Source organism: Patagioenas fasciata, chromosome 2 (genome assembly GCF_037038585.1).
Source record: "Patagioenas fasciata isolate bPatFas1 chromosome 2, bPatFas1.hap1, whole genome shotgun sequence".
NCBI classification, from domain to species: Eukaryota; Metazoa; Chordata; class Aves; order Columbiformes; family Columbidae; genus Patagioenas; species Patagioenas fasciata.
In genome coordinates this window covers 37,187,770-37,201,022 of record NC_092521.1, presented here as the reverse complement: position 1 = coordinate 37,201,022, position 13,253 = coordinate 37,187,770, and the positions used below count along the sequence as shown (strand labels likewise).

The window sequence follows — 13,253 nt, the reverse complement described above, 5'->3', positions numbered from 1 at the left end:
TTAGTGCTCTAATTATTAGGAACACACTAGTTTCTGTAAGTTCTTCATGATCATTTAGATTCTAATTCAAAAGCTTGCCTCATGTTTGTGGATGGTGTCGTATTTCTTTTTCAACTTCCTGTTTGATAGATTAGACAAATTTCTTGAGTCTGGTGTGTTGCAGTAGATGTCCTAGTCTCCTGCTCATTTTAGTGGCCTTTCACTGCTGCACTTTGTGGGAGTTTATATTTATAAAATGTATTTGACGATGCTAGGACATGTTATTTCAGAAGAGATTTTGCTAGAACCCCGTTCAGTGGCACTAACGCTTTCTTGTTTTATTTGTCTTCATGGATCTCCAAAGGCATTTTCTCACTATAGTCTTAAGAAGTAAATTTTATTCTACCAAATGAGAGACTGCACAATTTGACATAAAAGTCTAATAAAGGTAGCCTGATACAGTCTTTCAAAGTTGTGCTGCTGATGGCTGAAAGTGAACAGAATGTATCCTGCTTTTGTTTTCCTACAGGCAAACCTGACTGGCCATTTTTGTAAACACTTGACAGGGCTGGTTGGATCTTTGTGTTGATCTGGATCTCTTAGGCAATTGTCTGACTACTTCATGAAGGGAAATGTTTATCTAATGCACAGAAGAAACAACTGAAGAAAAATACATTAATATATTCGAGTTACATAAATAGTAGCTGATGTTTTAAAAGCTTTGGATAGAAGATGATCTTTTTTAACAGCTGTTCTCTTTATAAATGCTACATTAAGTTATTAGGAGACTTAGTTATGTAAATTTAACCTGATTTTGAAGAAAAGGAAGAACAAACCATATGAACAACTCTGTGTTATTTGCATACATCATTGTATTACTGCAGAAAACTGTTTCGTGAATGGTTATAGAATTGTGTAGCATTCTATTAAGGTATTTATTGCTAGGAGTCATGCTTTATCTCATGTCGTCTCTAGTCTTAAGTTTTGATTAAACAAAGTATACCAGGTGCATAGTAGTATTGCAGAATTCTGTCTGTTTAATTTTCAAACAGTATACACTTCTGTATCAAAGATCCAAAGATACAGGAGTTTTGGTCTACTGCAGGTGTCATTTTCTGGAACTTGGATGTCTCATTATGTGTACCTGTATGTTTCTCTGTGATTATGCACAACTGGATGTGCACAGTTTGACAGCGGTATCAAACGCACTGTCAGCAGCATAGGCAGTGAAATGTTTCTTATTTACTTGATATAGATGGGGGGAATGGGTAATGATAGTGTTCAGCTTGCTTCGTTAATTTTTTTAATTAAAATTAGACTTAATGTGATGTTTTTATGCAACTGACTGGTTTGTTTGGCTTTAGATAAGAGAGCGAGAGGAACGACGCCGACAAGAGAGGGAGGAGAAGGAACGTTATGAAGCCAAGTTAGAAGCAGAAATGAGGAATTACAACCCCTGGGGAAAAGGAGGTGGTGGAGCTCCTCTCAGAGATGCCAAAGGAAATCTGATAAGTATGTTCGCCAAAATTATGGGTTGTCTTTTTGAGAGTGATGTTTTCTTGCTCTTGTAAAGGGTCCATCTAGATATGTTACTCCTTGTTATTCAGATGTGTTACAGCTACACTGGTAGCCCTTTATTGACAAATAGAAGTACTTGTTTCAAGCAGATGCACTCTAGGAATATTTAAGTGAGTAATTATTTTTATTTCAGAAGAACTGTTCAAAATGTACAAGTTGAACAAATGGGAAATAGAGGATATGTCAACTATAAATGAGTTCAAAATGCAATAGTAAACAGGAGAAGGAGGAAAAAAAGAGCTGTTTAAATCAGCTGCAATACAAATATGCTAAAGTCTGTTGTGAAGACTTTTATTTAAACATTTTCCAAGATCAGGTTTTTAAATTGTTTTTATTTTTTAAAATAATTTCTAGGCTTAGAAAGTTCTACTTGTGACATGGAAAATGGAAGTATGTTTAAATAAAGATATAAAGCTAAGTTGAATATTTAAATTTCCCCAAATAAAACTGCTAGTAAATGGCTGTATAAATAGCAGTCAGAGCGCAGTAATGTTTTTTGAGATTTATGTTTTTTTGAGTGCTGTATTATACACGATGGGACTGTAGTAAGCTTTATCATAGTGAGTAGAGCGGGCCAGAGGAAAGTGTAGGTCACTTACATTAACCTGAGCTCTGTATATTCCTCCTGAGAAGCTCATCTCTGTCTATAAATAAGAAACCAAGAGAAAGAAGTTTCTTAGCCTGTTGTCCCAAGTTACATATGTAAAGTTATTTTTCCAACCATAGTTAAGCAGCACAATGGATAAGCTATGAGTCAAATGTCGTGAAACATAACATGCTGTTTCTACCATGTCTCTCTTATGCCGTGTGACTTGTCTTTTTATCCTCTGTGGAGAGGGATATAATTTAAACTTCTTGGAGTCTGTGTGCTTAAATGACAACAGTAATTCATAATTATCAGGAATACTATTTAAAAATAATCTGAAAACTGTGTAGTACTTTTTTGTTTTGAAACCGGCCTTCTAGGTGTACTGTGGTGAACACTTCAAAATGAGCTGAGATTAACATTTTTGATCAGAATTTTTATGGTAATTGAGAGGCACCATATGAACTGGTGAAAATGCTGGATGACATTGTTTTGCTTACATACAGAAATCTGCACCTGCATTATTGCTGAAGACAGGAAGACCAAAATACACTTTAATGGTTCATTGTTGTTATCGCCCTTTAAAGCAATCAAATTGAGATTCAGTACTTAAAATGCTAATACTAAACTCAAAAGTATTTTGCAGTTTTAAGGAAATAAAAAAAGGGGTAGTTTCTAAGTACATACTTGTTAATGCAGACTTGTCAGTATTATTTTTTCTTTGAGCTCTTAATCTTTCCATTTCATAGCATTTTGTGTGGGAGAGAAGGGGAGGTTTGTTGTGAAGAATCATTCCTGGCAAAAGAAAACCAGCAAAATAAATCTTAATCAGTGAATTCCTGATGACGAGTATTTTACCTATAGCTTCTAAATTCTTCTATTTACTTAAAGCTTTTGTTCCCGTAGTTGGTACGCCCAGAAAAAGTGGAATCTTCTCAAAAATACCTGTATTTTTGAGAATCTATGCTGAACATGCCTTTTGTGAGAACAAAACATTATAAACAGTTATTTCCCCTTTCCTTTAGCGGACTTGAATATGATGCACAAGCAAAACGAAGATGCATTTCATAAACCAGTGGCAAGACTATATGAAGATAAAAGGGCTATTGTGTCTGTTGACCTAAGTTTGGCCTCCCCGAGACCTGAGAACACAGAAGCATCTACAAATAAAATAGCAGGTTTTTAAGAATACCGTATTACAGCTCTATTTTTAGGTCTTAGTGATCAAAATTCTCTAGTTTCTTTACTCCTTTCTTGTAGTCCTGTGATAGAGTTAGTGCTCTCTACCTGCAAAGTCGGTATTACGCTTCTTTCCCAAACTTCTTCATTGCTGTCATTGTGTGAATTAATAATGTATTTTCTTCTCTGCCTTGTCAGTTATGATAGGTAATAACTGTTTTAGCATTGAACGGTCAGGATCAGTACATCAGTTTTGTAGGTTCCATGTCATCTAATCAAATCTTTGTACACGTTTGTTTTAAATGATACGGTAAAATATAAGAATGTAGTGGGAGAGAAGATGAAGTAAAACAGGTGGAAGGTCTGCAGATATGTGATGTTATGGGTTAAGTTGAAATTGATTACAGGAACTAGGCTAACAAGTTCTAAAAAATTACAGGTAAATTGGGTACACATGCAGCCCTGTGCACTGCCTCCAGGTTTTAGAGATTTTGTTTTATTTTTCTATTTAAAAACTAGTGCATCTTTCTTGTTCTTATGTTTTGTGAGACATTCAAATGAGAGAACTGTGGTACTTGGGTCAGGATTGGTGATGGTCTCCTCAAGTCACCTTAGGTGCTGCTTTTCTTTCTCCTGTCTGAACTGTTACACTTCTGTATAAAGAATTCCATGGTATTTGGGGCATGGATCTACTTCCTAAGATTGCAATTCAGTGTCCTGACCTCTGGCTGCAGAATGAGGTTTTTTTGTTCCCTCTGTTCTCCCTCTTGCTCTTTCTCCCCAGTGCATTGTATATTTAGCCATATAGTAAGAACTGAAACAGGCAAAGTCAATAAAGTAATAATGCAGAAGAGCAAAGAGCCTCCCGCTTAGATCACTTATTTTGGGATTCAAAGGAGCTGCAAATCAGCAATGGGCATTTCATAGTCTTGCACCTTCCAGTTGATTATCTAGGCAGTAAAGTGGCTTTGTGTAGGTTTTGGTGTTGGGAGTGGGGGATTGTTTGTTTATTTTTGGTTTTTTTACACCATCCCCTTAAAGAGGAACTTGCAGATTAGTAGCTGGTAAACAGTAAGTTAATTCCTTGATACATTCCATAGTAACATGTCTGTCTTGTGTTCATGCCTTTTAGATGGTGTGTAAACTTTATTCTGACTTTCTGCATGGAATATATCCCAAGTGAAGTAAATCCATTCTGCAAGAGCCACTTATAAATTTAGTTATACTTTAGAAGGATTCAAACAGTGATTCCTTGTCAGGAAAATAATACTAACTTCTATGTGTAGTCCTTGGTTTGCATGCATATGCTGTTAGAGCCAGGCTGTAGCAGTAAGCATGTGCATTTCTATGGGAATAGGTGTGTGTTTTATTTCTGCTTTCGTCTGACCTGGGTGGTACATCACAAAATAGGGAAGAGTAAAGCAGAAACATGAGAACAGCTGCAGCTGTTTCATCTCAGCTCAGTGGAGCTGTGGCTCTTGCACATCCTTGCACAGTCTTTTGAAGCAGACATGGTACGAATGAATGTGTTGTGTCAGGTGAAAAGTGAATACAACTCACTCTTCCTGCACTTCCTTTCCTTCTTCACTACTTCCAGTAGGGATCTGGTTCTGCAAATCTATCTGGTGTGGTATCTGAGTTAATCCTCCTTTCTGGAGCTTTTGGGACTGTATGGTTATGACAGCTTCATAACTCAGGGCTGAGAAAAACTTCATAACCTCTCCCCAGTGGTGTCGCTTCCAATACAGGGGAAGAAGTTCTTGAGCTGAAAGGGACCTGACACTTTGAACTTTGTAGTGTGGAAGGCACCTTATACTGGCAGAATTCAGTTTTCTGACTGCTTAGGATTTTATTTACCGTTTTGGGGCTTTGGTTTTTGTAGCATCCATTGCTATTTTACTTAAACATTTGTTCTGTTAGGGTGTTTTGTTCTTAAGGAATGAATAAACCTAAGGAACAGAACAGTGTGTGCTAAGTCAGAGTAATTGAAAGCAGTACAATTATGAGATGTAAAATCTTTGCTCTTCTAGTTAACTTACAGGTAACATTTTTAGATATTAAATGGTAGATTGGACAGTAGAATATATTACTTTTACAAGGGAGCTGGCTTGGACATTGATCATTGACCAGTTAGAACGTGACAGTATTCTAGGCAGACATTGAAAGAACTTCTAATCACAGCTATTGTTTCCAGCTATAGCCTTAAATTATGGCTGTCATAAACTACCTTTTGAAACAAGTGTCTCAGATTCCCGCTTCTTCACTCTGGCTTGCTGTCTTGAATTTGCTTTGATTTTTATCTGTAATTGTGTTGGTTTTCCCCTCTCCCCCTTAGGTTTTACATTTGCACAGACCTCTCCTTTTGCTCGAGGTAATGTGTTTGGTGAACCACCATCTCCACAGCATCTTAAGCGACAGGAGTCATACAAGAACTTTCTTCGTCTACAGGTGAATGCACACACCAGTTATCATCTTGTTAAATACATTTTAAAAAAGAGTGATTACAGTAAAAGCAAATCAGCACTGCTGACCAAAGACCTTATCCAGTCATAGCCCATTCTGTACATGGGATGTCTACTAAGGACTACATGCTTTTGAGTCTCAGATTTTTGCCTTACATAAGAAATGCATATAAAAGTGATGCTATAAGTAGCTGGCTTCATTAATCTAGATTCTGTCTTTTTTTTTTTTTTTTCTGAATACAGCTCTCTAAATAGAGTACTGCGCTCTCAAAGTGGGCATACAGTACAAGTTTGTATACGTAAATATGTAAAGAAACAAAGATGTTTGCCCTTGGAAGGCTACACGGTACAAATGCATGCTTGTCAGAATGAAATGATGATCAGTAAGATAATAGTAATGTAGTTATTTATTGATGGGTGTATAAAATTGTTCTTCTGCCAGTTTCTGTCTTCTGTCCACAGTACCTTGCATATAATCTTACATCACAAAAATCACGAGGTCCTTCACCTGGGGAGGAACAACCCCAGGCACCAGTAGAGGTTAAGGGTTGAGCTGCTGGAAAGCAGCGCTGCAGAGATGGACCTGGGAGTCCTGGTGGACAACAGACTGACTATGAGCCAGCAAAGTGTCCTTGTGGCCAAGAAATCTGAGCAGCCAGGGGTCAGGTTAGGAAGGCTAAAGCTGCAGTAGAATTAAATCCGTCCAAGGATGTCAAGGGCAACAAGAAAAGCTTTTATAGGTATGTTGGTGATAAAAGAAAGACTAGGGAAAATATAGGCCATCTCCAGAAGGAAAGAAACGTGGTTACCCAGCATATGGAGAAGGCTGAGGTACTCAACAGCTTTTTTGTCTCAGTCTTCGCTGGCGAGTGCTCTAGCCACACTGACCAAGTCACAGAAGCCAACCGTATCTATCCTGGGCTGCATCACAAGAAGCATGACCAGCAGGTATGAGAGAGGTGATTCCACTCTACTCAGCTCTTATGACACCCGACATGGAGTATTGAATTCAGCTCTGGGGCCCCCAGCATAAGAAGGATGTGGACCTGTTGGAGTGAGTCCGGAGGAGGGCCACAAGGAATGTCAGATGAAGAAAGGCTAAGAGAGTTAGGGTTGTTCAACCTGGAGAAGGCTCTGGGGAGACCTTATTGTGGCCTTCCAGTACCTGAAAGGGACCTACAAGAAAGCTGGAGAGGGACTTTTTACAAGGGCATGTAGTGATAGGACAAGGGGTAAAGGCTTTAAACTGAAAGAGGGTAAGTTTAGATTAGATATAAGGAAGAAATTCTTTACCATGAGGGTGGTGAGGCACTGGAACAGGTTGCCTAGAGAAAGTTGTGGATTGCCCATCCCTGGAAGTGTTCAAGGACAGGTTGGATGGGGCTTTGAGCAACATGGTCTAGTGGAAGGTGTCCCTGCCCATGGCAGGATCTTGGAACTAGATGATCTTTAACGTTCCTTCCAACCCAAATAATTCTGTTATTTCATGAAGTCCTAGGTAATTTAAAAGAGTACACGTCTGTGGTTGTTTGATGTGGATCTCTTGAAAAGATCAAGGCTTTTTCCATGTATAGTTCTGCCAAAAAGAATAAAGATTGGGCAGCCTTTTGGCTTCAGTAAGTCAGTGCTGTTTCTAAAAACAGTATAATTTTGGAAAGGAAAAATATAATTGCTATGTCTTTTTTCTTTTGGTTTCTCATCTTCCATTATTTAATCGGTGAAGAAAAGTGTTATTCCAGCACATCCGGAGTAGAGCAAGCTTTAGGAAATATTCGGATTTTATTAGGAGCATTTAGAATTAGTTTTCTCAACGGAGGTTGATTCAGTAAAGAGCAGCCAAAAAGAAATAGTAAAATATCATCTCATTTTAAAGGAATTCTGAGGCTGAAATATAAGTCTGGCCCTGGAATTATTTCAGTTTCACATGTAATCTTTGATTGCCTAAGTAGGTACTGCAAAAGTCCATAGAAGGTCACAATGGTCAATGTTGTTTATCAGACTAACGGTGGCTATTGACAGTTGAATGCTTTGCTTTATTTTCTAGATTGAAGAAAAGAGACGTAGGGAAGAAGCAGAGCGAGAAAAACTTAGAATGGAAGAAGAAAGAGAAGAAAAACGACTAGCTGAGCAGAGGATGAGAATTCAAAAAGCGTATGAAGATGAGCAAGAAGAGAGAAGAAAGAAAGAGGAGGAGGTGTGGTGTTTTGATACCTTGACTTTTTTCATCCTAAACTAACTAACCCTTTGTAATATTTGTCTTCTAGGTTAAGAAGGTAAGCTGAGAAGTGACCTGTGAATTGCTCTTTGTTTTATAAATGGCTCTACATTAGCCAGAGGAGAGGTAGAAAATTGACAGTATTAAGTAGTACATTCTTCTCACTGTTTATGGTATACTGTCAACTTGAAGTACTGTTAATTCTTCTAAGAATGTATGGTTTTATAATTTACAGTGGTGCTCTCCTTTCTAAAGGAAATGTTTGTGAGGCCAATAACAAGCATTCTCAAATTGGTGAATTAAAAAAAAAGAGAGCCTTTTTTTAAGCCTTTGATGTCTAGCTCTCATGGAATTATTTGTCTTCTGAATGTAGCTGAAAAGCCGTTTCTTTGAATTGGCCAGTATATATAGATAGGAATACGGCTTGTTTTGGAAGAATGCCAAGCAAATCTAGTGAATACTTTTCATGGAGGCAAACTTGTGATTTAATTCAAAGCCAAAAGCTTTATTTATCATGTTTGGAAAATTGAATGAATTTGCATAATCCAGAATCTCATGAATAATTGTAGGAAAAGGACTCAAGGCCATCAGAGGTGGAAAAATGTTTCAGTACCCTGTGGGATTATGAAAGATCAGTTCAGGATGTAGGAGTTCAGGATTTCTATGACAGCACTTAGTTTAGATTCTAGCAAGCTTGAGAAGTAGGCCTGTGCAAACCTCATGAGGTTCAGCAAGGCCAAATGCACGGTCTCGCACCTGGGTTGGTGCAATCCCCAATATCAATACAGGCTGGGGGATGAAGCGATTGAGAGCAGCCCTGCGGACAGGGACTTCAGGGTACTGGTGGATGAAAGACTGGACGTGAGCTGGCAGTGTGCACTTGCAGCCCACAAGGCCAATCGTATCCTGGGCTGTATCAAAAGCAGTGTGGCCAGCAGGTCAAGAGAGGTGATTCTGTCCCTCTGTTCCACTCTGCTGAGACTCCACCTGGAGTCTTGTGTCTAGCTCTGGAGCCCTCAGTACAGGAAAGACATGGACCTGTTGGACAGGGGCCAGAGGATGCCACAAAAATGATCAGAGGGCTGGAACACCTCTCCTGTGAGGACAGGCTGAGAGAGTTGGGGTTGTTCAACCTGAAGAAGGCTCTGGGGAGACCTTGTTGCAGCCTTTCAGTTCTTAAAAGGGGCTTATAAGAAGAATGGGGACAGACATTTTAGCAGCACCTATTATGACAGGACAAGGGGTAATGGTTTTAAACTAAAGGTAGGGAGATGAAGAAGAAATTTTTTACAATGCAGGTGGTGAAACACTGGCCCAGGGTGCCCAGAGAGGTGGTAGATGCCCCATCCCTGGAGACGTTCAAGGCCAGGCTGGATGGGGCTCTGAGCAACCTGATCTAGTTGAAGATGTCCCTGCTTAGTGCAGGGGGGTGGACAAGGTGACCTGTGAAGATCCCTTCCAACCCAAACTGTTCTGTGATTCTATGATAAGTTAGTTGAGTGGGTCTTGTCTTCTGGATGCTAGAGCTGGTCTAGTATAGAGTAGGAAGCTAACTGGTATCAGCACTTTTCTCAGACATGAGACTAAAATTGAGACTGAATGATGCTTTTCACTGTGGTGTTTGTGTGCAGTATGTTTTGTTTGAATCTGAAATTTTGGAAATTACTCCTACAGTTTTGCCTTAACTGGCAGCAGATTTGGGGTCACAAAATGGTGTTTACTGAAGTTATTAGGAATTCTGTTAAATGATTTTAGCAGAGCCAGTACTGCAGATGTTTAATATTTGCATGGCATAGTTTTTAATTGGAATATTTGAAGTCAGCCTAATGAGATATGCTTTTCATTTCATCCTAATCACTTTGATGTGTAATTTTAACGTCTCAAAGAAAAACAAAGCTAAGCTTTAATAATGCTGACTCTTTTTTATGTACTAATAATGTTTATGTTACAGCGAAGATTGAAAAATAAAGAAATAATTCGATTAGATGAAGAGAGGCAAAAAGAGGCAGAAAAAAGAAGAAAAGAAAAAGAAAAGCAAGAGGAGCAACTTCGACAATATTTTGAGAAAGAAAAGATGGAAGAGGAAAAGATGGTATGTTTCAGTGACTTTCTAAGATACAAATACTGCTTCCTAACTTTTTAAAATAACTGAATTTTAAAAAAATTGCATGATTTCTTAGACCTCTACTTTCAGTGTTGTTCTCCTTAGTTTATCAACCTGCAGTATACTTATCCCCCACGCAGAGAACAACTGATTGAAAAATCAGACATACTTCAGTGGAAACTTATCTTGCTGATCAAATTTGCATTAAAAAATAGTAAAAACAAGATAAATGAGAGCAAGCTGCACTCAATAGTTGATTCTCGTATCTGCTGTGAAGTACCGTGGCTTGCTTTTCCTAAGGTCCAAATACAAATAAAGTTATGTAACTTAGAGGACTGCAGGACTGTTCCTATTTAACAATGATGTTCTTTGTAATTTAATGATTTTCGTTGGACCTGGATGGTGTAAGAAGTCCATTGCATAGAATTCTGATGGCCAAAATCTAAGTAAATTACAGAACTGTTCCCCTTCTAGAAATTGTACATGTCATTTCTCTAAAATGGACAGATACAATGGAAGTGTCTAGAGGAAAAAAAGCTATGTAACATAACCATAGATTCTAAAAACTACATTGTAGAAAATAAGTATTAAAATTACGGTAGGTAGAAAATAAAATCACATGAAGTAATTTTTGCAATAATTTTATGTGATTAAGAGTTGAAAACAAATTAAATACAAAAATAATTCAATTAAGACAAAAAAGGCATTTTTTTCTGTCGAATGAAAAATAGTAGCTAAACTCTTCCTGTGCAAAATACTACTTTATTCAGAATCTCCAGGAATGTGGTTTCAGTCGTGCTTTCCTCCTTGCAGTTTTCAAGGCAGCCATCTCCCATCATTCCTGCTCTTCAGAACAGATCAATAAGAAAAGAAGAAAGAAATCCCTCTGCTGAGAGCCATATATCTTATTATGCACAGGTATGATTTTTGTAGTCAGCATTTACTGATTTATTTAAAACAGTGCTGTGTATGAAATCCTACCTGGTTTTTAATGTTTGCCCATTATTACTAGAATACCATGAATACCCGGAGACACTCTTTATGTGAGCCAGTCTTGTGACTCTGAAATTTAATGTTCAACTTTATTCAAAGTATTGAAGACATTTTTTGGGAGTGTGTTATTTTTTTTTCCTGCATGCACATTTTCTGTAGAGATGAGCACCTCAGTTTTGCACGTAGACTCCAGTTTACCAAGGGTAAGCGATCTCAAGGTTTAAGATAAGAAAGTTTACATCTAATCTAGAAAGTCATTGTGTGCACTCAGAGAAGAACTTAAATCAGACATGAAGTTTCATGTCGATTCCTACCTACAGACGTTATTGCTTTATGTTTTTGAAAGTACAAAAAGATTATAACTCCTAACACCCTTCATTTTCTTCTTTGCATCATGAATGAGTTACAGTGGTGGCCCCAAGAAAACTCATTTATTTCACTTGATTTAATCTTCCCTGGGGTGATTTTTTAAAAAAATAAATTTCTCCTGTGGAGAGTAGATGAAATAATTGTTGATGGTATTTGAATCTCAGGCGACACTTCTGACTTGTTATTTGAAATATTTTTTTTACCAACTGTCTATATGAACTCGGCTAAAAATTTAAAAAGTTAATTTATCATGAAAAGGATAATTCGGCAAAATACTTTATAGTGCAGTTTCAGAAAATGTCCAGTAGGACTTTAAACCGCATTTAAACCTATTGCTTTCCCTAAGTGTTAAGAATGATCTGGAGGAAGGTCAGTTTATTTCTGTATCTTTGCAGTACTTGGTGTAGCTTTGTCTAGATCTCTGAATAGTGCATGATAGTTAGAATACTAATTTGGATCATGCATTTAAAGATCAGATTTAAAATAACCTTAGGCATTAACAAACTGTAAGGCTACTATTCTGTCTTCCAGTAGTATTGGTAGTTAATTTAAATTGGACATAAAATAAGGAAATAAAATGTACTTATGTCTGCTATATTTTCCTCCTTTGACATATTAACATTTCCTATTCGTTATGACCACTAGGATCCTCCACGACCAAGAGTTCCCTCTCCACCAGTCCCTGCTAGAAGAAATCAGTTGCGTGCATTTGGTAGGTGTTGTCTTTATTGCAAGCTCACTTTGTGTTACAACAAAATTGTTCTCAATTACAGTTCTCTTTCTTGCCTGCGAAGGAATGTCTTTTAAAGTTTGCATTCCTATGTGAGCATTCTCTCTGTCTTAATATTATCAGTGGATTAGAATGGTATGCCTGAAGTATTAATACAAAACAGAAATGCATTTCTTATGAGTCTTCATCAGGAAATACTTTTTGTAAAAACTGATAATGGAGGAGTCCACATGGGAGGTGCCGGATCTTTCAGTCAGGACAGCGGTGACCACTGTGACCAGAACATTGCAGAATGGGAGAGTTTTGCGTTGACTGAGTAATGGGTTAGACCAACAATGTGTAGAGCATTGCAGTCCTAACTCTTAAATTCTACTGTCTTTTGTTAATCTGTCTGATCCTCTGCTCATTTCCTCTTAGCTTTCACTGATGGTTTTAAAACTCAGACATGCTGGGAGGGTCTGTTCTGCTCTTGATATGGTAGTTATCTTGGCAATATGTGAGTGGAAAGCAGGAATTTTTCTTCTTTTTTTGGTTTCATGACCAGCTGTTATGGCAGAAATGAAGACATATGCATTAAATCTGGTGTTTGAAGATTTAAGCTGGTAAAACTTGCTTGCCTGCTAGGTTCTGGACTCGGACTAAAAGTCAGTAAAATAGCAAATTATTATTGTGTTATTTGGAAAATAAGAAATTTATGAAACTGTTTTAACTTGTTGTCTTCGCCACAGAAAAACCAGCTTAGGCCCAAACTAGGTCTAAAAAGTCAACACAAATACATACTAAAAATAAGTGTTGAAATTAGAACACTTCAGAGTATGCAGTGAGTAGACAGATATCCCACTTCTGAGTCAGGAAAAAGAAATGAGGTTGTGTGCTTGCTGACACCGCCTTGATTCCCGTCATCTGCCTCTGGGACTCCCAGGACTGTGTAGCTTGGCTAATTGCAAAATAAGGCTATTTACTGGCAGTGCTGGTATTTCATAGCTTTTCCTTTTTTAAATACAGCGAAACATTTCCATTGAAGCTTAGATACTTTCTGCTATTCAAGGGATCTGGTT

At 37.8% G+C, this 13,253-nt stretch overlaps 1 protein-coding gene across 7 annotated transcripts in view; it reads left to right on the top strand.

Annotated features, from left to right (window-relative positions):
• The window catches only part of CSPP1 (centrosome and spindle pole associated protein 1), a 66,783-nt gene that overhangs the window by 35,734 nt on the left and 17,796 nt on the right, over window positions 1-13,253 (top strand). For 6 of the 7 annotated variants that reach the window (XM_065830428.2, XM_071804044.1, XM_071804043.1 and 3 more), the window contains 7 exons: window positions 1,344-1,491; window positions 3,169-3,321; window positions 5,658-5,770; window positions 7,829-7,978; window positions 9,951-10,091; window positions 10,917-11,021; window positions 12,111-12,177. In XM_065830428.2, the coding sequence (XP_065686500.1) occupies window positions 1,344-1,491; window positions 3,169-3,321; window positions 5,658-5,770; window positions 7,829-7,978; window positions 9,951-10,091; window positions 10,917-11,021; window positions 12,111-12,177 (877 nt within the window). The remainder of the gene's footprint in view (window positions 1-1,343; window positions 1,492-3,168; window positions 3,322-5,657; window positions 5,771-7,828; window positions 7,979-9,950; window positions 10,092-10,916; window positions 11,022-12,110; window positions 12,178-13,253) is intronic. The other variant, XM_071804045.1, reaches the window with a different exon arrangement.